Genomic DNA, 26,829 nt, shown 5'->3' on the forward strand with positions numbered 1-26,829 from the left:
TCAGAGGAAGTGGGCGTCTTCATAAGAACAGAGCTTGTGCTAACCACTTCCTGTTGAGATGGGAAACTTCTGATGGCGATAGAAGGCATACAGTAAACAAGTCAAACAAAAAGGTATCTAAGGGGGATTATGTTTTAGAAGAACAACCGTGCAGTAATTGCACCTTCACACAGTCTGTTAAACGTATCTACTGATGCACACTAACACGGTCAAGATACCAAAAACAAGCGTGGTCAATATAATCAATAAAGGAATAACAATACAGCCACATGCTCGTTGAAGATTCATTGTGAACTAAAGTCTAGGCTAAATATATTCTGTTTCTGACAGATTTAAGTCTGTCTGAATAGAACTGAGATTTGAAGACAAGTTAATAAATTTACAAAAATGGAAGAAGTCAGCAGTAATTGCTTTTGATATGTAAACTTTCCCCTTTCTACATGTACAATGTGAGAAAAAATAATGGAAAGAAAGTGCAAGCATGATTCATTTGATTTAATGTTTAAGTTATATTGGCACATAATGTACATGACTTAGATTAGATTATGTTTTAAACTGGATACCCAGTTTTTATGCATGTAGTGCAAAGGAAAAGAGATACTCTTTTTTTACATTGACAACAGCGCCCTCTGCAGGAATCAATTGATAGAGTAATAATCTAGTAGTAATGTTTGCACGACATCGATTTGTAAGTATATGATGAACGAAATTATTTAAAATGAATTATGAACTCAAGCAAGAACATTTGATAATATTTTATAATTAAGAATTTGCTTATAAAACAATTCGTTAGTGAGGTCGGGGCCCTCAAAAAACTTCCAAGGGAGCTTCAAAACGTTTTTAATTATTTAAAATATACAATACTACAATATATAAATAAAATTACAATGCTAACTCTTCTGAAAACGTGCAGTGTAATATTTGCACAATTTTAAAAAGCCAAACTAGTAAATATTTTAGTCCTCGCGACCCTAACCCTTTCCGTTTGTCACCATTTTCTTAATATTAGTCACAAAACTGCATGATAAAAAACGGTAGAATTTAATTTACTTGCTTCCTGATAAATGAGCAAATTATTTAAATCGACAAAATTGTGTCTACATTATTGAATAATCTCTAAATAATATTATATTGTTAAAGTATGATAAACGAACCGTGGTGCGTTTTCACGTACAGGACTTTTATTTGAACCGGAAGTATAAATTGCTCTTTAATACAGAAGGAAGTGTGCTTTCACAAAGAAGAGTTTTACAGTTGATATCATGGCATTAGATGTGAAGTCCCGATCGAAACGATATGAAAAGTTGGACTTTCTGGGTGAAGGACAGGTAAACGACATAACTTTGATATTTCTGAGCTGTCGTTGTTCGGTTTACCAAAACAGCTGGCAATTTTTAGTGTGTAGCTGCAGCAGCTTTTGCAGGTGCATATTAATCGTAAATGTTATTAATACATAGTGTCATTAATGCATCGAACAATTATTTTGCAGTTTGCCACTGTGTACAAGGCAAGAGACAAAACCACAAACACTATTGTTGCTATCAAAAAGGTAAGACACTGCAGTTAACACAAATCCATCACATTTGTTATAATTCGCTTATGTATTTTGCATTGGGCATAGTGTAATATATGTGACCCTGGACCACAAAACCAGTCATAAGTGTCAATTTTTTGAAATTGAGCTTTATACATCATCTGAAAGCTGAATAAATAAGCTTTCCATCGATGTATGGTTTGTTAGGATAGAACAATATTTGGCCGAGATGCAACTATTTCACTATATGAAATCTGAGGGTGCAAAAAAATAAAAGTTTTGAGAATATTGCCTTTAAAGATTTCCAAATTAAGTTCTTTGCAATGCATATTGCTAATCAAAAATTAAGTTTTGATATATTTACAGTAGGAAATTTACAAAATATCTTCATGGAACATGATCTTTACGTAATTTCCTAATGATTTTTGCCATAAAAAAAAAAAAAACTATAATTTTGACCCATACTATGTATTTTTGGCTATTACTACAAATATACCCCAGCGACTTAAGACTGGTTTTGTGGTCCAGGGTCACATATTTGATTTTGTACTTAACTACCCCATGTTAAAAGGTGAATTTCTTGTTTGCAGATAAAAGTGGGTCACAGAACAGAAGCCAAAGATGGTGCGTTTTGAATCTGTGTTTATATCTTTATTATGGTGTAATCGGTTTGAGTCTTACACTATATATATTCTGTCATCCAGGCATCAACAGAACAGCTCTTCGAGAGATTAAGTTGTTGCAAGAGCTTAGTCACCCAAACATTATTGGTGTAAGTCGTGTCTGTATTCGTAGAAAACTTTGATGCACTGTTGCATATGTGCTAATACTGACATCAGTGGACCTGTTTTCTCTCTCAGCTCCTGGATGCTTTTGGACACAAATCCAACATCAGTCTTGTCTTTGACTTCATGGAGACGGATCTTGAGGTGACTCAACTTGGCACTTGGACACTTATAGTTCATCTCAGTAACTTCAACAGCAAACCTTTCAGAGAGCAAATCCATTAAGAACTAAAATAGATCGAACAATAAATATAAGCATGATGTTTATCCCTCCAAACTGTGTGGTCACTGTTAGCAATACAAGTAAGTAGTTGTATTATGGTGTGTTTCAGGTGATCATTAAGGACACCAGTCTTGTGTTGACGCCAGCCAATATAAAGGCGTACATCCTAATGACGTTACAGGGTCTGGAATACATGCACAATCACTGGATCCTGCACAGGGTGAGGCACTGAAATATCTTCTCCTTCATTTGTTTTTTTATATGCTTATGTATTTTATTGTGTAAAAATAAGAAAATGTTTCTTGAGCAGCAAATCAGCATATTAGAATGATTTCTAAAGCATCATGTGACACTGAATTAAAATTAAATATTATAAGTTGTTTTAAATCGTAATAATATTTCACAACATTGTTTTTACTGTATTTTTGTTCACATAAATGCACCTTTGGTGAGCATAAGAGATTTTTTTGTTTTCAAAAATATGTTAAAAAATCGAATCAAATTTTGAATGGTACTTGAATTATTTCCAAAACAATCTTAAAAAAAAAAAAACCCTGCCACTTTCAGTCATCGTAATTGTTTCTTTTATTAGGATCTGAAACCCAATAATTTGCTATTGGATGAAAATGGAGTCCTGAAGCTGGCTGATTTTGGCTTAGCCAAAGCATTTGGAAGCCCAAACCGAGTGTATACACATCAAGTTGTTACAAGGTTTGTAAAAGTCTCTTATTATTCTGTGTTGACCTTTTACAATAGTATTTTGATTTAGTTTATTATGCTATTGTTTCATTTTTCATGTTGCGTGCTACTTCTCAGATGGTATCGTGCACCGGAGCTGCTCTTCGGTGCCAGGATGTACGGTGTGGGTGTGGACATGTGGGCAGTTGGCTGCATTCTTGCTGAGCTTTTACTCCGAGTGAGTATCTGATTTATCCAGTGTTTGTAAAACCATCTGTTTCCTTTGAATACCTGTAGACACTTTTCACATTTCCAGGGTTTTTAGAAACAAATTCTGTCATAGCTGAGACATATACAAATTTTTGTGTTCCGATTTGCCCAAATCACAATAGAAAAAAGCATGATAGTGTTTGTATGACTTTGTAAAAGAAGGAAAATCATCAAGAGGTTGTTCTTTTTGTTCTTTTTGGGTTTGTTTGAGCTAAATATATTTGTGAAATATGAAGTCGCAGTTACATTTTTTTTTTTTTTTTTTTTTTTTTATCCTGTGGCAGAAACAAGTTTCCAGATTGATTAGACCACTAACTTGATTTTTAAGAATGTTCTTGGTTTTAACAGGTGCCATTTTTAGCTGGAGATTCAGACTTGGACCAGCTGACAAAGATATTTGAAGCTTTGGGAACACCAACAGAGGAGACATGGCCTGTGAGTTGTATTCATCTTCTAAAATTGACATCAGTAAACGCATCAATGTTCATACAACAAATATTTGAGGCTTTGAGATATCTATGTGTGTATACGAGGTATAATCAGTGACTTTGTGCTGTTTGTTGTTTCAGGGAATGTCCAGTCTTCCGGACTATGTGTCATTTAAACTATTTCCTGGCACTCCATTGGAGCACATCTTCAGCGCAGCTGGCGATGACCTTCTGGAGCTCCTGAAGGGATTATTCACCTTTAACCCCTCCACGCGCACTACAGCTTCACAGGTGCCAGTAACTGGGTTGCAGTTTAATCAACTCAATCTCAATATCAATCATAATGCTTACAGGTAATCTACATTAGACCGTATCTGAATGAATGGATATTCTCTTTCTAGGCTTTGAAGATGAGGTATTTCAGCAATAGACCAGGACCAACCCCAGGACCACAGCTTCCCAGACCAAACTCCTCAACAGAAGCCCTGAAAGAGAAAGAAAACCTGTTGATTGGAATCAAGAGAAAGCGTGACAGTATTGAACAGGGTAATAAAAAATGCAAAAATACTAAATAAATGCATCCAAGAGCTAATGTAGTTTACGCAATGCTTAGGAATGGTGTACTTTTCCATTCAGGGGCAATATTTGGCCCCTGGAATTGATTTCCAGAGACATTTTTTACATTCGGGAGGGCAGTGTCTGGTGACTGGACTGGTGTCAGTAAGAATAGACTGTTTAATAATGTATCTAAATTATACCTATAAAAACCAGGAGCTCATAGGGCTGCAACATTATGACAAAAAACATTATTGTAGATTATTGCTCTTTATATTGTAATAATGATTATTAATATTGATATAGACAAGGTATAAGAACATACACATTCTGGCTTCACAGGCAAAAATGTCAGTCTGTGACGTTAGTCTAGTCTAGTGCAAGTTATGCAGAAACTCCCATTATAATCATTAAATCTATGAAATGTATCTTTTATTTATATCGTATCTGCATTGTGTTGTTTATGAAGAGGGAATTCTTGAGCGTGCACACTCAACAACAGCTCTGCCGCTTTCAGCGCTGACTAATGTTAGTACCTCTGATTGGCCAGTTCATTCCTAAGTTCAACAGAAACGCATTTGATTGGTTATAAGGCTCAACTCTGTACAAGACAGGGCGTAAAAGCAAACTGATGCAGTGTGAGCGAATCTAAATAAAGTTTTTGATCATTTTGGTGACATTTTTGCCACAAGCCTTTGTTAATTTCTGACCCTGTTGTTGACTACAGAATTTGCACATGGTTTAAAAACTTGATTTTCATAATAGAAATGGCATAGAAGTTTAAAAGCTAAATGTTTTTTCCTATTCCATTTCTCAGGTACCCTTAAAAAGAAACTGGTGTTCTGAGTGATTTGGATGCTGTTTTCTTCCACTTGTGCAGCTGTGGTCCTGCATGAATGGCAAATGTGCTGTTCAACAGCGCATTCAACAGAGTTACGGAATTAACATATTTATGTGTCATTAGTTGAATTATTTTTTTCAATTATTTTTTTATGTACTTCCAGAAATTAAATTATAGAAAAATGTATTGCCTCTTGTGTCTGTTTGAATCATGCACTTCACCCCCATTTATGTCACTAGCATATTTAGGGGTGCAAGCACATAGCGCTGAAACCCTATTGTAATTGTTAGAATGGTCACGGATCAGCGATCTCCACATAAAACTTATTGTGCAGACCAAACCGTAAGTTGTAGAGACTTGAAACTTGGAGGGATGGTTGTACTCACACCGCTGACAACGTGACCAAGGCTTGCCCAAATCGGCCTAATGGGGGCAGTTCAGCTAACTTTTTGGGTATTGGCAAACTTAACCAAACCAATGCAGAAAGATTCTCTGGAAAGTGATTATCAATAATTATCAAAAAAAAGTTGAGCTTTCGACTCACAGTTGCAAAGGGTTGTCAAAACATTCGAAAGGGGCAGGGCCACATAGTAAAATCCCTGCAACTCCTGAATGGAATGAGATTTCTTCATCAAACTAAGAGGGAAAAAACATAAAAATGGCTATAACTGTGCAATCATTTGTCCTATCAACATGAAAATCAGTGTACATGGATTTGGTCCAAAGTGCCACAAGTGTCCAGAATCTTCAACAAAAAAGTTTAAATTTACCCTTTGGGAATCTATAATGTGGTCGTTTACAAAAGAGGCCTGTCCAAATGTACCCAAAATCCTATAAAGCCTAAAGGAAAACTCAAAACTTCATGAAACTTGCTGAGCGTATGCGACAGGTGATTCTAAACGAGCATGCAAAGTTTAAAGAGGATCAGACTACAGCTGGTGCTATAACAGTCATAAACGTTAAAAAAAAAAAAAAAAAAAAAACATATTTCTATGACAAATTACCTGTATTTGCCAAAAATGCTCTTTTTTTAATCACCGATTTTGGTGGTTACAGACTTGCTAAACAATATGTCTTTTTCCATATTTGCTTAAATGCCTCAAAGCACTTGAACCCTGGTAATCGTTGCTTGCAGCTATATTCAGTATTTTTTATTGCATTTTTAAGGCATATAGAATAAATAAATGCTTTGTCATCTCTGTGGCTTTATAATGTGATTTTAATAATAATTGTTAAAAATAACGTAATATTTTGAATCATAATAATGTTATATTTTAAGTACGTAATCCTTGTGAGGATTTGGTGTAATTCATTTCCTGAAATCCTGGTTAATCTTTATTTCCAAGCTTTATTTAGTTTGATCAGTTTGAAGCTGCATCTGTAGTCCTGAGGGAGGTGCTGTTGTCACAGCCCTGTCTGTAACTTCTCTCAACCAGTTGAGTTTGTCAGTGAACTGAACAGGCTGTGATATATTAAGAGTGTAATGTTTACAGACAGAATTTCAATAACCAAAGACCATTTAAAACTAATTATTACATAAATACGTTCTGTCTCGACGCACAGGTAGTTTATTCACCCCAGTCACTTGCAGAGAACATCTGTTTTCAACTGCAACTTGCATTTTTTACAGATGGTGTCAAACACAGTGAAGGAAAGGTATAATTTTGCTGTCAATGCCAGCCAACCGGAGAACAATTCCAAACAAAATCCCCACCCATCAGCCAGTATACATGTAAACAAAACAAGTAAAACCACATTTTTGGCATGATTTAAAACAACGATATCCAAACTGGAATAACAAATACATGATATAAACTCGTCCGTGTTACCTAGTAAGATCTGGCCCGCTCTGTAGACTAAAATAGATCTCTAAATCTATGTGTTTCACTGTCATTGTGGTCAAGGGAATTCGAGACATCACATTATGACGATAGCGGAAGTGATATACGATGAGGATTTTATTTGGATGCGAGGTCAATACTGAATGTGAATAAACAACAAATCACCACTGTAACCCAACACGTATCTGTGATTTCGGACCAATCTAGGCCATCATCTCGCAGACTCGTACAGCTCTTGTCTGCTGCTCGCACACGTCACAGTCTATTGTGAGCGGCGGTGCGCGTGCAGGGCAGTTCGCGGGAGCGCGACACCACAGAACACACGAGCCACGGTCGCGTTACCTAAAATCTCACGAACCGAATATTTGAACTGGATCAGTGTGTGTAAAGGAGGATTTGCCTCGCTGTCAGCATGTGTGCACCGTGTTGTTTGTCTCAGGTGAGTGATGCCTTAACCGTACGACATGTAAAAACATCACCGTATTGTGAATTGTGAATCGTGAACCGCGCGGAGCACTCGGTTTTTCCTATTTGAAATTATTTTCTATGGCTTTTTATGCTGATGCTTTAGAAAAAGTTTGATAATAAAACTTCCGCTTTTTAAGGTATGTGATTATTGTATTTGTTAATACGTATCTGCCAGTTTCAAGTACACAAGCAGTTTTTTAGTGTCACCGTTGTTCTGTGTCAGTTAACAGATGTGAGTTTTCAATAGTAAATGCTCTGTACTTCATCATTTTATGAATTTTTTTGAATCACATTCGTGTAAATTTAGTTTTATTTAACAAAAGTACCTATTTGTACTTTTAAAACCCGTTGTGACTATAAAAACACTAGAGAATATATGGTTAAAAAGCATCGTTAACCAGCTATGGTTAGGGGACATTTTTCCCAGAATGAATCCAGATAAACAATTGTTTGGCTTGACTGAGAAACCAGCATAAACCACCAAAGACAGCCGAACCTTCTTAGGCTGGTTTAAGTTGTATTTTATCAGCATGCTAATGCTTTCAGATGACTTTACATGACTGTTTTTTTCCATCAACTCTAGTGTCAGGCTTATCATTTTAACTCAGTATTTTATCATGACTTGCTCCAACGGTCAGGAAATTATGTCATCACTATGACTGACCCTGTTTTGTCCTCAGTTAATTCCAGTCAGGACAAATGTGACCCTGGACCAGAAAACCTGTCATAAGGGTCAAAATATACGTCTGAAAGCTTAATAAATAAGCTTTCCTGAAAGCTAAGGATAATAAATAAACTATTTGAAAATCTGAAATTTCCATTGATGTATGGTTTGCTAAGGATATGATAATATTTTTGGCATGAAAAAAGAAAAATCTATCATTTTGACCCGTGCAATGTATTTTTGGCTATTGCTACAAATATACCTGTGCTACTTTGGGCCACAAATATGTCCATACTTGTTTCCAACTGAATCATCAAATCCAAATAAAACTCCACAAGGAGAGACTTCAGGTCTAGATGTGGTAAATGAGTGAGTGTAATTGTCTCCTTCACATTCTCAATCTACTAATTTCTCTGAGGGCCAACTCGTCTTTGTACGTGGTGGGGTCCGCGGGTGGTCTTTTCATTTCCTGGTTGGATCCATGTGGCTGCTTGTTTGCATAAGATTAGCAGTGGAAAGAGAGAGCTTGCGGTCAGTGTTCACCGTCAATAGTGTTGTCTCATTAGTGCTAAGCTTGTCAGGAGCCCGTGGCCCCACAAATGTGTGGAGTCGGGGGGAGGGGGTTTGCATTGCATAGTCTCAGTGTTTGTAAACTAATTGCTATCATTAGATAACCTGCTTTGTTTAACTTTTGATTCCACTTTGACGGTAACTGATTACCTCTTTATGCCAGCGACAGTGGCATTTATTAATTGGCAACCTCACAAGACAACACTGTATTCAGTGTGCCTTCAATTAAAGGAATAGTTCACCCAAAAATGAAAATTACCCCATGATTTACTCACCCTCAAGCCATTCTAGGTGTATATGACTTTTCTCTTTCAGGCGCGTACAATTGAAGTTATATTAAAAAATGTCCTGGCTCTTCTAAGCTTTATAATGCGAGTGAATGGCTGTTGAGGTTTTAAAGTCCAATAAAGTGCATCCAGCCATCATAAAAAGTAATCCACATGGCTCTGGTGGGTTAATAAAGGCCTTCTGAAGCAAATTGGTGTGTTTGTGTAAGAAAAATAACCATATTTAAAACTTTATAAACCATAATCTCTAGTTTCCGCTAACTGTCGTACGTGCGTTAACAAGAGAGTGGTGTTCCAGTGGATGACGTAGAGATAATGGTTTATAAAGTATGGACATTTTTCTGCATCAAATGCATCAATTTACTTCAGAAGGCATTTACTAACCTCCCAGAGCAGTGTGGAGCACTTTTTATGATGGATAGATGCACTTTATTTTGCTTCAAAATCTCAACAGCCATTCACTGCCATTATAAAGCTTGGAAGAGAGATTGTTTTTAATATAACTCAAATTGTGTTCATCTAAAAGATGAAAGTCATACTCACCTAGGATGTCTTGAGGGTGAGTGAATTATGGGGGTAATTATTATTTTTGTAAGAAGATATTTTGAAGAGTGTTTTGACTGTTTTTGTCAATGAAATTAATGTAAATGGGGTCTAAATAAGTACTTTAGGGCAACATTAGGGTAAATAACTGATAACGGTTTGGTGAACTGTCCCTTCAAGGCAATATTTCTCCCCTTTCATTTCTGTTAATTTATTTGTGTTGTGGTTTTTTGGTCGACTTAAACTTGTACTGTATACTATTATGTACTTATCAGTTTCATGATGCCTTTTCATATACATATAAAACTGTAAAGATAACAAGCTATATTCGCGTCTACACCCAAGGATGGTAACATTCTTTCTATTTATTATAAGTACACGCTACAGTTCTGCCACTTTGTGTGTTCAACCTCTTTAAAGCTAAATGGATTCTGATTGACTGTCAATGTTTTAATTATTCATCAGCTGGGGAAACAAAAAAGAAATATTCTGAAAATGGTTCCAACAAAAATTCCCAGTTTTTGGCACCCTATGCCATCATCATTGTAGACTTCCCTATTCTCATAGAATTAAAAAGATTAAAAGAATAGTTCACCCAATAGTGTCAATAGTGTCATCAATTACTCACCCTCATGTCATTCCAAACCAGCAAACCTTCGTTTAACTTCATAACACAAATGAAGATATTATTAATGAAATCCGAGAGCTTTCTGATCCTGCATAGAAAGCAATACAACTGAAACGTTCAAGGCCCAGAAAGGTAGTGAGGACAAGAATACTTTTTGTGCAAGAAACCAGAAAAATGTAAAAACACAGTATTTTTGGAAAAAAATAAAATAATAATAATATATATATTTTAAATTAAATAAATTAATTAGAGATTATTTGATTATTAAAACTGATTGAAACCATTAAAATAAAATGTATGAGAATTTATGGAAAGCACAGAATTGGATTTAAAAAAATCTATATTTCATAGGGCCTTAAAAATAGTTTTTTTTTTTGTTTAATTTATTTATTTATTTATTTTTTTAACCAAGCTGATTTTTATAGGGCCCTGTTTGTGTTTGTCTGAAGTCATATATCTGGAATGCCATGAGGTTGAGTAATTGAAGAGACAGTGTTTGTCTTTGGGTGGAGTATCCCCTAATTTTGGTCAAGATGTAAAGCAGAATATCAAAACCTTCTCAGCTTTCGCAAATTGGACTTTTTGTCTTGTCCTGCTGGGAAACATTTTGGAAATCTAACTGAGATATCTTCATCAGATGTCTGGGCGTGAATCATATATGACTGTCTTATGAATCACCCTTGATGATGCACGCTGTAGAAAAGGTGGCTTTATTGCCTAGTCAAATTGCACTGTGAAAACATTCACGTCTAAATACCAAGTTACTGTTAAAGATCTGTTAATACAGAAAGGGTATTCATTATCTTTTATTATCTGTTAGTAATAAATGTAGTAGCACACTGTTATGGAGCAGGCCTTGAGGTAACTTTATTTGCAAATTCTGATATGTCTAAACACCTACGTGAAAACTGCAGACGTGTAGCGTCTCCAGTTTTCTACTCTGATGAGATATGAAAACGGCTGAAGAAGACGTCACCATAATAGGCCAAAACATTTGTGTACCCCACATCCCATTATCCTGTGGGCTTTTTGTGGGTTTTTACACGTTCCTCAAATCTTAGGTAGTGATTTTTTTTTCTTCTAGCGAACTGAACTAGGGTATTTGTGGCAGGACTGTCCGTGTTGACTTTGTGGGTAGCAGTGAGACATTCTCACCCTCGTGAGTTTCGCACAGCCTTTACGCATCTCTTTTTTTCTCTGACTTCCTGCATTACCATCGTAGAGGGTGTTTACTCTTGTCCCATGAGCCTTTGGATTACTCTGTATTTGCAACTGAAAAAGCTGTCAAGCAATCGCCATCCATCCATCAACGCTGTGCAGTGCGATTCTAGCAGGAAGGTTTGACTCTTCAGTGTTACTATGGGTACTCTTCGCACTGGACAAAAGAGCACTTTTTTTTTGTGTACACTTCAAACAGTGAAGTAATACATTTTTGCCTCAGCTGTACAATTGCCTGGCTAGCAGACCCACAAAGCAGCTATTCATGACATGGAGACTATAGATTTATTGTCTGCTGAGTTTCGAAAGTGATAGTACTTGAGCTCAGTGAAATATATCAGATAACTCTATTAATTTTATGTCTATTAATGTTATGGACCATTTGTAATGTGCACCTGGGAACTTTAAACTGTGATCGTTTACTTGTCTTGTCAAGTCATCTGGTGGAGAATTCTGTTATGAGTGTGGAAATGTTTTAGTAATATTTTAGAATAGGAAACACATTGACTATCAACATATTTTTCACTCAATAAACTCTTAATTTGCTGCTTAGTAATAGTTAGTTATTAGTTATGAATAGTTAGTAAGGTACTTAAGTTAGGTATGGGTTGGATTAAGGGATCTAATATATGTGGGCATGCAGAATTTGACGTTAATATGCTTTATAAGTACTAATAAACAGCCAATATGCTACTGTAATTTGCATGCTAATAAGCAACTAGTGAGAATTAGTCTATAAAATGATGTTACCGTGTTTCCATGCACATTTTATTTGACAGTTAACTAGAATAGCATTTTTAAAGAAGTTATGATGGGTTTTTAAAATTCTTTTTGAAACTGTAAATTCTATGAAATTCTGAAGTTTACTGGCAATTTTAATAATTAACGTGATAGTTCACCCAAAATTGAAAATTCTGTCATTACTCACCCTCATGTCGTCCCATCTTTGGAACACAAATTAAGATATTTTTGGTGAAATCTGATGGCTTTCTGACCCTGCATACGGTATAGCAACTCAAGTGACACATTCAAGGCCCAGAAAAGCTAGTAGGACATTGTTAAAATAGTCCATGTGACATCAGTGGTTCAGCCTTACTTTTATGAAGCTACAAGAATATTTTTGGTGCGCAAAGAAAACAAAAGTAATGACATTCTTTAACAATTTCTTCTCTGATTTCATCAAAAATATCTTAATTTGTGTTCCAAAGATGAACGAAGGTTTTACAGGTTTGGAACAATATGAGGGTGAGTGATTAATAAAAGAATTTTCATTTTTGGGTGAATTTTCCCTTCACCCAAAGCATGTCTAATCAGTCAAATCCATAAAATATACAGGAAAATGCTTCTTTGCTCATCGTTGTGTTTGACAATTAATGAAACTACAGCAATAACAGGTTATGATGGAAGTTTAAAATTTTATTCAAAAATGTAACATTCTATACAATTCAGAATTTTGGCAACAGTTCTGTTTATTTAATTTTATTAATTATAAAGCAAGTCTAATTAACTGAATTTATGAAACACATTTTGTCATGTGCTCATTTTATTTGACACTTTATGAAACAGAACAAACATTTTAAAATTAGGGTAACACTGTATTTTAAGCTGTCCTTGTTTCATGTTACTTAGTACTTCAATGTATTACACTATAACAAGCACACCTTAAAGGTGTTATGCTCCTTTTTACAAGACGTAAAATATGCCCCTAGAGTGTGTATGTGAAGTTTTAGCTCAAAATACCCGACAGATAATTTTTATAGCTTATTAAAGGGTATGAGCCAAAAAGTGCCACTTTTGTGTTTGTCCCTTTAAATGCAAATGAGCTGGTGCTTCAAGAAGTGGCAAAAACCAAACAAGACAATCTCACGCACTGAAAATGTCAGAAACTCTCAGTAGCGGTGTTCAGAATTATATGTTGGAACCGGAATTGGTTTAAAGGTTTGCGCGTTTATGAATTGCGCAGATGGGGAGCACAGCGCAGTAAAAATATTTACATAGCTGGTCTCATGATGCCATCACACGCTATCACAAACTTTATAGGTCCCACTTGTAATTATGAGCTTGACAAATTCAAGGGGTCGACTTAAAAACATTGACTTCATATGCAATTTTTAACTACAATATTCCTTTTTACAATCATTCAGGTAGCACGTGAAGGCAGCATCAGTGAAAATAGGCAGAGACAATGGTAGCTTTAGCAACATTAGCCTTACGGATTGGCAATAAGCTCTTTCAGAAAGGCAATTTGGAAAACACTTACTTTGTCTGGTGCTGACGTTCGTGCACGAAGCGTTGGTATTGATCCCTAAACATATAGGGGACTTTACCGAATTTTTCCAGGACATTTCTTTCGAAAATAAAATTTAACCACAATGTACTTAGCGGCTCAGATGGAAGGAGTCTATGGAGACTTCAATGTTCGTTGGTGCATCCCAAAAACAGCACTTGTAATGCCTCTTTGGCGCTGACATTGTATATCTCCAGCAGCTATAGCGAGAAATTAGTAATGGCGGACTGCCACTTCTCACTTAGGGCTGTGTCTATGCTAATAGGATGTTTCCCTATGATGACATCAAGGTAGGGAGAAATCTGGAATGGCTTGTTCTGAGAGACTATTTATTGGGATTATAAAAAAATGAGTGGGTGGATTTTTACTGTTATAGGCTGTTGTTTTTCACACACTATGGCCACACAACTGTGTTCAAACCCCTTATAAAAGTGATTTTTGCATAATAGGTCCCCTTTAAAATAAAGTGTAACCAAAATTTGTTATGATGATTTGTTTCTGAACTTATTGCTTCCACAGTGTGAAATTCTTTGTTTTCCTAATAATTCCAGTTGATAATTTTGGAATCTAACCAGTTCTTGAGTTAGCATTTTCTCTCAGTATTGAGCCACTGCAGTCCAAACTTATTGTGCTACTTTGACTAGCTTACTGTTGTTTTTCATTAAAGGAAGTAAAAGTTGCTGGTTTTAGCACCCAGTTGTTCTGTAGTAGCTTTAAGATCCTTATTTTGTGGTTACAGTTGGCTTTTGTGCTGAGTGTAAACATGGTGGAACTACAAACCTAGAATCTGTTTGCTACAACACAACATTCCTCCAACTTTTGGATGTAGTTTCAAAGAGCTCCTCCACACACTTGAGGAGCTTGAGAATTTCCTGGCCTGAATAGTTAAGAAAACAATGTCCAGGTTATTGTCCTTACTCGTAGGCCATCACCTTTAACCCAGACCCCTGCTGGTTGCGGGAGAGGGACAGAGAAGGGCTCTTTGTCGGGGGTTGAGAACTGTCTCCGGGGCAGGAGATGGGGGATGGTTTGTTTGCGAGAGGATGTAAAGTGCTGTCCCACTCGAACAGTGTTGTCCAGCGAGTGGGACTCCATGGTGCTGTGGAGGAATGGGACTGTCATGTGTTGGGGTTGTACATGCTGACCACCTGTTGTCTGGAGAGGGGGACGCGTCCTCTTGATTACTCTGCAGTCTGTGTCTTGTTTCAGAGTTCTGATGTGCTGTTTACTCAAATTCATGAACATTTAAGCTTCTAGAAGATAATCAGAGGATTATCAGCATTGTTGTCATAATTTCTTAATTTTTAGGTTGTTGAAATTAATCTTCCAATTAAAGCTCACCCAAAATATGGTATAGTGCAGCCAAAAATGAAAATTGTCATTTATTTACTCACCCTCAGGTTGTTTCAAACCTATATTTCTTTGTTTTGCTGAGCACAAAAGAAGATATTTCAGAATGTGTGTAACCAGAATGAAACACGATTCAAAAGTTTTCACCCCCTGGCTCTTAATGCATGGTTTTTCCTTCTGGAGAATCAGTGAGCGTTTAAACCCTCTCTAATAGTTTCATATGAGTCCCTCAGTTGTCCTCAGTGTGTAAAGATGGATCTCAAGATCATACAGTCATTGTTGGAAAGGATTTAACTACACAAAAATGCTGAAAAACCAAAGAATTTGTGGGACCTGAAGGATTTTTCTGAAGAATAGCAGGCAGTTTAACTGTTCAGGACAAACAAGGGACTTGTTGAACAACTATCACTAAACAAAAAAACTCAGCTGTGGATCATCCAGTTAACAAAACAGTATTAAGAATCATTTGAATGGGGTCATTTTTATAAATTAAACTATTATTTTCTTATGTGGACTATGTGTAAATGTCTTTTATGTGAAATATCTTATTCAGGTCAGTACTAAATAAAAAATAACATGCATTTTGTATGATCCCTCATACAACATTTAGCAGATTCTGCAAAGTGTATGTAAACTTTTGACTTCAACTGTGTATAAAAGTGTGTCAATTAGTGTGAGTTTTTGGAAAACATATATACACCACCTCTTTGTAGATTTAATTTTAATTTCGAACTAAAATGTGCTTACATACAGCATTAAATATTGGTTATGGTGTTGACTATTTGTTTTCAAATCTAAATATATATTTTAAGAGCATTTTAAACTTATATTAGTTTTGTAACACAATTTACAACATCCTTTAAACATAAAAGGATGATAATTAAACACCCTTCTTTCTTTTCTTCTCTAGTTGTGTTATCTTGTTTATAAACGGTAGAAGAAAAGATAAAGGGATTTTCTAAAATGTCTAGGAATGTTTGTACTGATACTGTATCTACTCAATCTGATCTCAGAGACTCATGTTATGTCTGTGTCTTGCGTCATGTGAGTCAAGCCGCTTCATAGTAACAGCCCAGCTGTACTACTGCTTACAGCCAATAGGAATGAGGCATTTGTGTTGCTAAAGGGGATAACGACCAATAAGATGTTCACAGTCCCCCCCCCAATGCATTTGCTCAGCTTCACAGTACATTATAGACTTGTATTGTTTTATTTCAGCTGAAATATTACTTCATCTTAAAAAGATTGTGTTATCTTTGTCCTTGATTTACAGTAAAAGGCGTATTATGCTTTAAAATCCATTTGTTTTGTTGTAAATCATTGTAATGGTTTGTAGACTGTAATTATTATCACTTGAGTTTATTATTATCACTGTGTTGTTTTTCTGCAGCTGGCCTGCTGCTGTGGATCGGCCGCCTGCTCGCTGTGCTGCGGCTGCTGTCCCAAGATCAAACAGTCCACCTCGACACGCTTCATGTACGCCCTCTTCTTCATGTTGGTCACGGTGACCTGTGTCATCATGATGTCCCCCACTGTGGAGACAGCAATGCGAGAACATGTGAGTTTGTTCAGAGCTTCTCCGTTTGCATTTTTTTAGTATCAGGTTCCCTAATATACAAAGAGCACCCCGTTACATCAGTTCACGAGCGGTTCGTGCTGCCACTTCTCTTGAACTGAGGAGCTACAGCGATCTGTCACTCCATGTTAAATGGCACCAAAACAGTATTTATTCTTTGAATATTATAATAAAATGGACAGAATTTTAAACCTAAGACTTTCATATGTAGTCTAGACTATTCAATTCATGGGATTTAAGAATCGTTATCGCTTCGTAAAAATGAGAAACAATTAAATTTGAGGAATTGATATTTTTCACCCAGCCCTTCAGATCTCTTTAAAGCAAAGGGACATTTGAAGCATTTGTAAGGACAGAATTTATGCATTTGTTGATTCATTAAAGAAAAGGTCAATAGAGGGATCAAGGGTTTATTTGCAGGCGGCTAGCCCATGTTATTCAGACAAACACAAAGACGAGCTACAATACTCTTCTGCTTTAAAGCATTGCAGGAATGTTAGACAGAGTATCAAAGCTCCACCATAACATCTAACACAGGAATTGTTGCACACTGTATAATAACTCTTTCAGTGAAACTGTGTTTTGTTTTTCTATAGCTATACAAAAACGGTAACTGAATGCGGTTGAAATGCGCTTAAAGGCGCTGGGTGTGTAACGTGAGCTCAAGCTCTTTTTTGCTCTCAGCACCACAATGAGTGCTTACTGAGTAAATGCCATGAACATAAAAAACCCAGACACTAAAAAAGACCAGCATAGTTATAAAAGCGCTGCCTCTCAGTGAGACACAAAAGAGCTGCCACTCAAGTGCCCAAAACATGAAGATTTACAGCTGTTGAAGGTTTTTCACAAATAGTTGTTGCAAATTTAAGAGCACATGAAATCTCCTCCTGGTGGTCTTTCGTGGTTACAACACAGGGACAGAGCAAATTCTGATAGAGGAACAAATTAAAGGAGAAGTTCACTTATAGAACAAAAAAAGATCATTTACAGATAATGTACTCACCCCCTTGTCATCCAGGATGTTAATGTCTTTCTTCAGTCATAAAGAAATTATGTTTCTTGAGGAAAACATTTCAGAAATTATCTCTGTATAGTGGATTCAGTGGTGCCCCCAAGTTTGAACTTCCAAAATGCAGCTTCAAAGAGCTCTAAATGATCCCAGCCGAGGAAGAAGGGTCTTATTTAGCAAAACGATCGGTCGTTTTCTTAACAAAGTGACAATTTATTTACTTTTTAACCTCAAATGCTCGTCTTGTCTCGTCTCTGCAATGCATACGTGTAATCTGGGTCAGTACAATTTGGGTATGTTGAAAAACTCCCATCTCGTTTTCTTCTCCAACTTCAAAATTGTCCTACATCACGGTTTTACCTTTTTTGTAAAGGGCGTTTGATCTTCTTTGCATGTTCACTTTGTAAACACTGGGTCGATCTTTTGCAGCGATGTAGGACAATTTTAAAGTTGGAGAAGAAAATGAAATGGGAGTTTTTCGACATACCCTAACTGTATTGACCCGGATTACACAGAGTTCACATGCGCATCACAGAGCTAGACAAGACGAGCATTTGAGGTTAAAAAAGTATATAAATTGTCCATTTGTTTAGAAAGCAACCAATCGTTTTACTAGATAAGACCCTTTTTACTCGGTTGTGATCGTTTAGAGTCCTTTGAAGCTGCATTTTAACTGCAAGTGGAAGTTCAAACTTGGGGGCACCATTGAAGACCACTATATGGAGATAATTCCTGAAATGTTTTTCTCAAGAAACATAATTTCTTTACGACTGAAGAAAGAAAGACATGAACATCTTGGATGACATGGGGGTGAGTAAATTATCTGTAAATTTTTGTTCTGGAAGTGAACTTCTCCTTTAGTAACTTTATATTATATGATGGTCCATGTTATAATAATAGCAGGGCCTCCCAACATTTTAACAGGCCTACATAATGTGCACTGCTGGGAACCTAAATGTATTTTAAGAATTGACCAGTGCCCTGTAGTTTGTGCCTGCTTTCTCTTCAAAACCACAAAAGAGAACCTTAAATACTAGTTTGAATCCGTCTGGCTTTGTTAATACACTTACAAAGAGAAACCATGGTAATACCATGTTTTTAGACATGTACAATGCTAAAAATAGTTTTCAGTGCAATGAATTTGGATATTATAATAATTATTACCATTGTACATATAAAAAGTAACATTGTATCACTATTTGATTTGTAAAAGTTTTAGTTGGAAAGAATTTTAGAATTTTTAGAAAATTTTAGAATTCTATGATTTTTAACATTTTAATAGGAAATTTAACAGAACAGTTTATTTGAATAACAATGTAAGAATCTTTTACATAACTTTTGATTAATTTCTTTGTGTCTATTTAAAATATTAGTTCATGTCTTTCCTTCTTTAGTCAATAAGAATTTATGTTTCTTGCGGAAAAGAAAATACATTTTTTGAGAAAAACATTACAGGATTTTTCTCCATATAGTGGACTTTAATAGGGATCAACGGGTCAAAGGCCCAGATTGCAGTTTCAAAGGGCTCTACACAATCCCAACCGAGGAATAAGGGTCTTATCTAGTGAAACAATTGACCAATTTATAAAAAAGAAGAAAAATGTTATACTTTTTAACCACAAATGCGCATCATTTGTGATATGCGTCTACGACTTCACGCATTACGTAATTACAACGGTCACACGTGGTTTGTTCTTCATCTGTGTTCTTCAGGTCAAAAAGGGTAGGTAGAACGAAAAATTCTATCTCATTTTCTCAGATATAGTTGTTTTCCTTTTTTTTTTTCGCAAAGGCTGTTTGACTTTCTTTGCACGTTTGCTTTGGAAAGTCAAGCTAGTGCGAAACAAGCATTTGCCATTAAAAAGTATAGATTTTTTTTTGTTTAGAAAATGGCCAATCGTAGTGCTAGATAAGACCCTTATTCCACGGCTGAGATCATGTAGAGCCCTTTGAAGCTGCACTGAAACTGCAGTTTGGACCTTCAACTCGTTGATCCCCATTGAAGTCCACTATATGGAGAAAAATCCTGGAATGTTTTTCTTAAAAACCTTAATTTCTTTTCGACTGAAGAAAGCCAGACATGAACATCTTGGATGACATAGAAATGAGTACATTTTCAGGAAATTTTAATTCTGGAGTGAACTAATCCTTTAAGGTGTGTTTCTTGAGTTTAAGTTTCTTTTGGTGTGGCTGAATGGGTGTGTTCACAATTTGGATTCAGTTTAACTTTAGCCTTGCCCTGAAGCGACTGCAACTATTCCGTTACTCAAAATGTAATTGTATTCCTCTTTTGTTTTGTGCTGTTCCCAGATTCCTTTCTACACCGAAATGTGTAATAAGCTCAATGCGGGGGAGAACTGCAGTACCCTTGTGGGCTATTCAGCAGTGTATAAAGTCTGTTTCGGCATGGCCTGCTTTTTCTTCTTCTTCTCTGTGTTTACCATTCGTGTGCAAACCAGCACGGGATGCCGGGCAGCTGTTCACAACGGGTAAGCGGTTGACCCAGACACTTTTGAAGTGGTATTTACACTGGAAACAGTTCTTGTTCCTCCTCTGCTTTGCTCCGTGGCCCCTCTGGGCCCAGGTTCACAGGAGCTATGGGGACCACCGTGTATTGTTTGGGCTGCTCCCTCCATCTGTACCCCCCTCCTAATGCTCCATTATTCACCCACAACCAAAGCCCTGAATAGAGGTATTAATTTAAAGCTCTGTCCAGAGGAAATGGCGCTTGGAGACGAGCCTCACCCTCTATGAATAGGATGGTTTAGCCCCACATGAGAGCACTTCATGTCACAATAATCGGATCTTTGTGTTGTATGCAAATGTCGGGCGAGGAAGTATATGGCTGAACTCAGTGTTGTATGCAGCTCCATTCTGCTCTGTACATTCATACAAGCCATACAAAAAAACAGGCTCAAATCTTGCAATATAAAACTCATTTAGATCTTCCTGAAACTACCCTATGATGACATACTTCCATGGGTAAACAGGAAATCCTATACTAGATAGCAAGCAGTCATATTCTCAGAATTGACGTACTGTAGAAAAAACTATTATGGTACATATTTGGGGTTGGTAGAATTTTTAATTTAGTTTAAAACAAGTTTCTTATGCTCACTAAGGCTGCATTTATTGGATGATAAATATACTAAAAACAATAATATTATTAAATATTATTCCATAAAAAACTGTTTTAATGTAGTTTCAAATATAATTTATTTCCGTGTTGCAAAGCTGACTTTTCAGCACCAACCCTGCCGTTTTCAGTGCCACATGATCTTTCAGAAATCATTCTAATATGCTGATTTGCTGCTCAAGAAACATTTCTTATTGTTATCAATGTTGAATACTGTTGTGTTGCTTAATATGTTTATGGAAACCATGATACATATATTTATCATGATTCTGTAATGGAGAGAAAGTTTAAAAGAACAATGTTGAAATAGAAATCTTTTGTAGCATATTTACTGATTAATATAAGGCATACTTCCTTAATAAAAGTATTAATTCTTAAAAAAAAAAACAGTAACAGTGTCTTTAAACTGGGTTCTCTATAGGGGTAATAAAACAAGTAAAAAAAAGTAAACAAAATTGCTTTGGATCAGTATCTGTTGTGAAATATATATTAGAGGTCGACCGATGTATCGGTTTTGCCTTTGGTTGTGTGACTAACATGTTTTATATTTTGATTAGATAATCACAAATGTTCTAGAATAGAAGCAGTTAAATTGTGAAAGTACACAATATCCATATGTATGCAATTTCAGTACTGTGGCCTTTGTGTAGATATTTAAAGATGGCCATCTTTAGCTTGATTGTTGATGTAATGGTAACACTTTACAATATGAGTCCATTTGTAACATTAAGATTGATAAAAGCTGTAGAATAGAAGTATTGTTCCTTGTTAGAGTGCGTTAATTTCAGCATTCACTGATATATTTTAAAAAATGTTGTTGCTTTTGTTAACATTAATGAACAATGAACTAACTGTAATGATCAATGTATAATTAATATTAATATTTGTATTCATTTACAAAGTATGGTTCAGTAGGCTACTTTTTTTTTTTTTTTTTTTTTTTTTTTTAGTGGAGCACTATTTATTTTCCGTTCAGTATCCTTTTTTTAAAAACTATCGGTCGATTAATCGGTATCGGCCAGTGTGGTCCAACCTAGTTATCGATATTGGTAAAATCCAATATCGGTCGACCTCTAATATATATGTATATGTGTGTGTGTGTGTGTGTGTGTATATATATATATATATATATATATATATATATATATATATATATATATATATATAATTTATATTTATAGATGCAGATGCAAAACCAGCTAAATCCGTCTGACATCTCTCTTTATAAAAAGCATTTTTATCAGGCTCAGATGTATAGGTTTCTATGTAAGTACTGGTACTTCTGATTGGGCTGAGGCTGCTATTTTAGCGAGTTTGAAGAAAAAGTATTTGATGGATGTATAATATGTGTTGAGAGCATTCACTCAGTATCATTATCTCATTTTTGACCGAGATGGCTTTAAGCTGGTTTTGCATCTGAACTCTTTATATATATATATATATATATATATATATATATATATATATATAACGTAGAAAGAGATAAAACAGATAGAGATGATAGATAAAAAATAGATGGGGTCAAGGTATTTTTTTTTTTTTTTTATAATAATTAAAAATAAAACTAGTAGAATAGAAAAAGAATAGAGAATATTCATTGTTTTGAATTAATATTATTTTCCAGATCATTTTAATAATTTCTTTCAAAATTTTGTACAATTAATTCATTTTTAAATGGGTTTTGTTTATTCACTTTCTATTTCTATTCTATTCACATCCCATGTCTTAAAGTATATTGTAAAGCCAGACTGCCAGTTTGACAAATGTTTTCCTTATTCAAAATATTACGTCTTAAATCAAAATATTTCTTAAATCAACAATGCCTTCTGTTTCTTTGCAGGTTCTGGTTCTTCAAGTTTGTGGCTTTGCTGGCCTGCTGTGCAGGCGGATTTTTTCTCCCAAATCAAGACAAGTTTCTAGAAGGTTTAGTATGATCAGTTTTTACATACTTGTTCTCTTTTTATTGCATTGGCTGCTATTGTTTTCATGCACTCCGAAGGGTCTTATAAAATATTATTGAAAGATTTTATTGGGAAGTATTGAGACTTTCCTGGAAAGTTTTATTATTTCTGCTTTGAGCCTGCAGCGATGTTGAGATATCTCCCCTTAAATGTCCAAGAGCAACACAGTTGATCTACTGTGAGCATCTTTCTGTGGTTCATCAACTCCAGTAACTCAAACAAAGTCTTCCACTGCCTGGATCAATGACCTCATGACTACACACGTTTAGATGTTGCACAAGATCTTAAGTGGTGCACTTCAGATTAAACCCTACTTGTTATGAAAATAATCTTGATAGAGAGATGGTGCTGACGTTAATTCCTTGATTTAGCAAACTTGTTTTAATGAAAGTATATCTCAGCTCTTTTCATAAACATGCTGCAGTGATTCCATGTTATGGTATGCTGTGTTATTTTATCAGTGAGATACTGATGTAAATAGTTTTCATTAATATGTTTGAATTTGTTTTTTGTTTTCATTTTAATTTAAACGTTTTTTCAGTATGATTTTTTTATGTTTTTAAAGAAGACTTTTCTGCTCATCAAGGCTGCATTTATTTGATAAAATGCATGAAAAAATGAAATATTTTAATATACTTTAAAATAGAATTTATTCCTGTGAATTTTCATTCTAATATGCTGATTTATTATCAGTGTTGAAACTGTTCTGCTTAATATTTTTTTTGAACCTTTAAAACTTTTTTCAGGATTCTTTGATGAATAAAAGGTTAAAAAGAACAGTATATATTTAAAATTGAAATACTTTGTATCAATTTTCACTACCTTTCAAAGTTTGAAAGTTTGGGACGAGTAATTTTTTTCTTTCCTTCTTTCTTTGAAAGAATTTAATACTTTAATTCAGTAAGGATGTGTTAAATTGATAAAAAGTGGTAGTAAAGACTGAAATTGTTAGAAAAGATTTCTATTTTGAATAAATAATGCTTCTTAATCATTCTTTTTAACTTTTTATTCATCAAAGAATCCTGAAAAAACACAGGTTGCAAAAAATATTAAGCAGCACAACTGTTTTCAACACTGATAATAAATCAGCATATTAGAATGAAGACTGGAGTAATGGCTGATGAAAATTCAGCTTTGCATTAAAGAAATAAATTATATTTTAAAGTATATTAAAATAGAAAACTGTCATTTTAAATTGCAATAATATTTCATAATATTACTTGTTTTTCTGTATTTTTTAACAAATAAATAGAACTTTAATGAGCATAAGAGAATTCTTTAAAAACATTACTGATCCCAAACTTTTAAACGCCAGTTTATATAGATTTTAGTATAGTCAGAAAAGTATAGTCCACTATATAATTATTTTAGTGCATCAAATTAAACTAAATGAATCTGAGAAATGTTTCTTTGGCAAATGGCTGTAATGTAATGTGGTTTTATGTATTTTATTTTATTTCAGTTAACAGTTTGATTTATTGCTGTCCCATATATGTTACGTTTAAAAACAACCTGTTAAAATGTTGTAGTTTTTTCATTCGTAATGCATTGCCTCAAACATTGCTTAAGATAAATGATACTACAAAAGTTCCATGTTTGTGTTTGGTGTCATAAACAAAGTACTTAATTAGTTGTGCTCTATGTGCCAGAAAAGTTCATGGACGTTTTTCTATTAGTTCAGGTGTCTTGTTAAATGATGCATGCTTCCTAATGTGTTTTCAGTTCCTGGCTTTTAGCAGAAAGCAGTGTTTGTTTTGTCATACAGTATCAGCCAAAGGGAAAGACCTTGGATTCATCTCTCCCTGTCTTTCTCTCCTTCAGTCTGGCGTTATGTGGGCGCTGCTGGAGGTTTTCTCTTCATCATCATCCAGTTGATGCTTCTCGTTCAATTTGCCCACAGATGGAATCAAAACTGGTGAGCTGAAGTTTAGCGCTGTCCAAATAACTGTCTGTTTTTCCTTTCTTTCCTCGTTTCATTCACCAAGTGGAAAACTTATTAGGCTTTTGGAGAAGTTCTCTAGGACTTTCCATCATTGTATCCAAATGTTGCTTGGTATGTAATTTGAATCCCCGCAACTGGAAATCATTAGGTCTGGGAATGGAGACTATAGCGTAATCTGGCGGCATTTAATTTCCACTGTCAGATACGTTGCATAGCTGCCAGCCAGGGTGGTCCTAACATTGTGCTTCTATAGCAGAAGATTTGGGAAAAGTTTTAGTGCACTTGCTACTTATTTTAGTCACTGGCACTGGGGCTGACAAGGTGTGAAGGACAAATCACATTGATAGTGTGAGTATAGATGGATACTCCCACAGCCACCAGTGTCAACAACAAGCAGAGCAGGTTTCATAGCAGTACCCATGAAAGCATTTTTCAAGACTTGAAACATTGTAAGGCAGTCACACTGAGAGAGAAAAGTAAAGCACAGCTTTTTTTTTATGCAGCGCTTTCTCTGGGGTGTGTTCATAAATAATGTGTGTTGTGGTTGTAGAATATGGCCTTGCGTTGGGCTGTTGACATTATAGGGAGGAGAAAGAGAATAAGTAAGAGGTTCTTGGCTGCTCTCCAGTCTGTGGACAGGAAACCCATGGCAGAGCTCAACGTGCATCATAGTTTCCTCTCTGCACTCTGTCAACAAATGGAAACCTCAGCACAAAAGAGCAGAAACATCCAAGACTGTCGCAGAGAATTTTGTAATGCATGAAATATTGGAGACAAATTTGTCCTAAGAAGTAACCTGAATTTGACCTCCTTTTGACTTTGTTTTTATTCAGTTTTTTTTTATTCATATTTATTTATTTATTTATTTATTTATTATTTAAAACAAAGTAGGTAATAAGAATTTCTATCTAAAATAATAGATTTTGTAGTTTAATATTTTTTGTGGAAACTGTGATGCATTTTTTTCAGGATTCTTTGAATAGGAAGTTTTAAAGAAAATTATTTTTACAAAATAGAAAACTTTTGTTACATTATAAATGTCTTTAGTGTCACTTTGAATTAGTTTATTGCGTCCTTGCTGAATAAAATTATTCAATTTGTTATATGTACATTACCAGTCAAAAGTTTTTGAACAGTAAGATTTTTAGGGTTTATAAAGAAGTCTCTTCTGCTCACTAAGCCTGCATTTATTTGATCCAAAATACAGCAAAAATTGTGAAATATTTTTGCTATTTAACATAAGTCTTTTCTATTTGAATATATTTTAAAATGTAATTTATTCCTGTGATCAAAGCTTAATTTTCAGCATCATTACCCCAGTCTTCAGTGTCACATGATCCTTCAGAAATCATTCTAATATGCTGATTTACTGTTTAAGAAATTATCATCAATATTTAAACAGTCGAGTACATTTTTTCAGGATTCTTTAATGATTAGAAAGATCAGCATTTATCTGAAATAAAAAGCTTTCGTAACATCATACACTATACCATTCAAATGCGTTGAGTTGAGTGTTTGTTTGTTTGTTTGTTTGTTTTCTCCCCCGGAAAGAAATTATAGAAATTAATACTTTTATTTAGCAAGAATGCTTTAAATTGATCAAAAGTGATAATAAAGACATTTGTAATGTTCCGAAAGATTTCTGTTTCAGATAAATACTGTTCTTATGAACTTTATATTAATCAAAGAAACCTGAAAAAATTTTACTCAGCTGTTTTCAACATCATAATAATGTTTTTTGAGCAGCAAATCAGAATATTAGAATGATTTCTGAAGGATCATGTGACTGGAGTAATGATGCTAAAAATTCAACTTTGAAATCACAGGAATAAATTACATTTTAAAAAATATTCAAATAGAAAGCAGTTATTTTAAATAGTAAAAATATCTCATAATCAATCAAATAAATGCAGGCTTGGTGAGCAGAAGAGACTTCTTCTTCAAAAAAAAAACATGTTAAATCTTACTGTTCAAAAACTTTTGACTGGTAGTGTATACTGTATGTATATTGTTACCTCACTGTTTTAAAGTTCTG

At 35.0% G+C, this 26,829-nt stretch overlaps 2 protein-coding genes across 2 annotated transcripts in view; both read left to right on the forward strand.

Annotated features, from left to right (window-relative positions):
* Nucleotides 1-1,191: 1,191 nt before the first annotated feature.
* Nucleotides 1,192-5,498, forward strand: cdk7 (cyclin-dependent kinase 7). Its single transcript, XM_051109835.1, has 12 exons — nt 1,192-1,328; nt 1,490-1,549; nt 2,125-2,158; nt 2,239-2,306; nt 2,395-2,463; nt 2,652-2,762; nt 3,135-3,253; nt 3,359-3,458; nt 3,839-3,925; nt 4,060-4,209; nt 4,320-4,464; nt 5,291-5,498. Exons 1-12 carry the CDS (start codon nt 1,263-1,265, stop codon nt 5,317-5,319), a joined length of 1,038 nt encoding a protein of 345 aa, XP_050965792.1. The 5' UTR covers nt 1,192-1,262; the 3' UTR covers nt 5,320-5,498.
* Nucleotides 5,499-7,300: 1,802 nt separating this feature from the next.
* serinc5 (serine incorporator 5) overlaps nt 7,301-26,829 on the forward strand; it is a 31,981-nt gene continuing 12,452 nt past the window's right edge. The window contains exons 1-5 of the mRNA XM_051109834.1: nt 7,301-7,594; nt 16,561-16,728; nt 20,066-20,244; nt 22,732-22,814; nt 24,674-24,767. Coding sequence (XP_050965791.1) covers nt 7,568-7,594; nt 16,561-16,728; nt 20,066-20,244; nt 22,732-22,814; nt 24,674-24,767 — 551 coding nt within the window. The 5' untranslated portion in view covers nt 7,301-7,567. The remainder of the gene's footprint in view (nt 7,595-16,560; nt 16,729-20,065; nt 20,245-22,731; nt 22,815-24,673; nt 24,768-26,829) is intronic.

This window comes from Labeo rohita, chromosome 5, assembly GCF_022985175.1.
Source record: "Labeo rohita strain BAU-BD-2019 chromosome 5, IGBB_LRoh.1.0, whole genome shotgun sequence".
NCBI lineage: Eukaryota > Metazoa > Chordata > Actinopteri > Cypriniformes > Cyprinidae > Labeo > Labeo rohita.

Excerpts from the sequence above, each read along its gene's own strand:
- cdk7 (XM_051109835.1), top strand. The coding sequence starts at position 1,263 with ATGGCATTAGATGTGAAGTCCCGATCGAAACGATATGAAAAGTTGGAC. Across the intron at positions 1,329-1,489 it reads ACTTTCTGGGTGAAGGACAG|TTTGCCACTGTGTACAAGGC; the intron begins GTAAACGACATA and ends ATTATTTTGCAG. Across the intron at positions 2,307-2,394 it reads GTCACCCAAACATTATTGGT|CTCCTGGATGCTTTTGGACA; the intron begins GTAAGTCGTGTC and ends TTTCTCTCTCAG.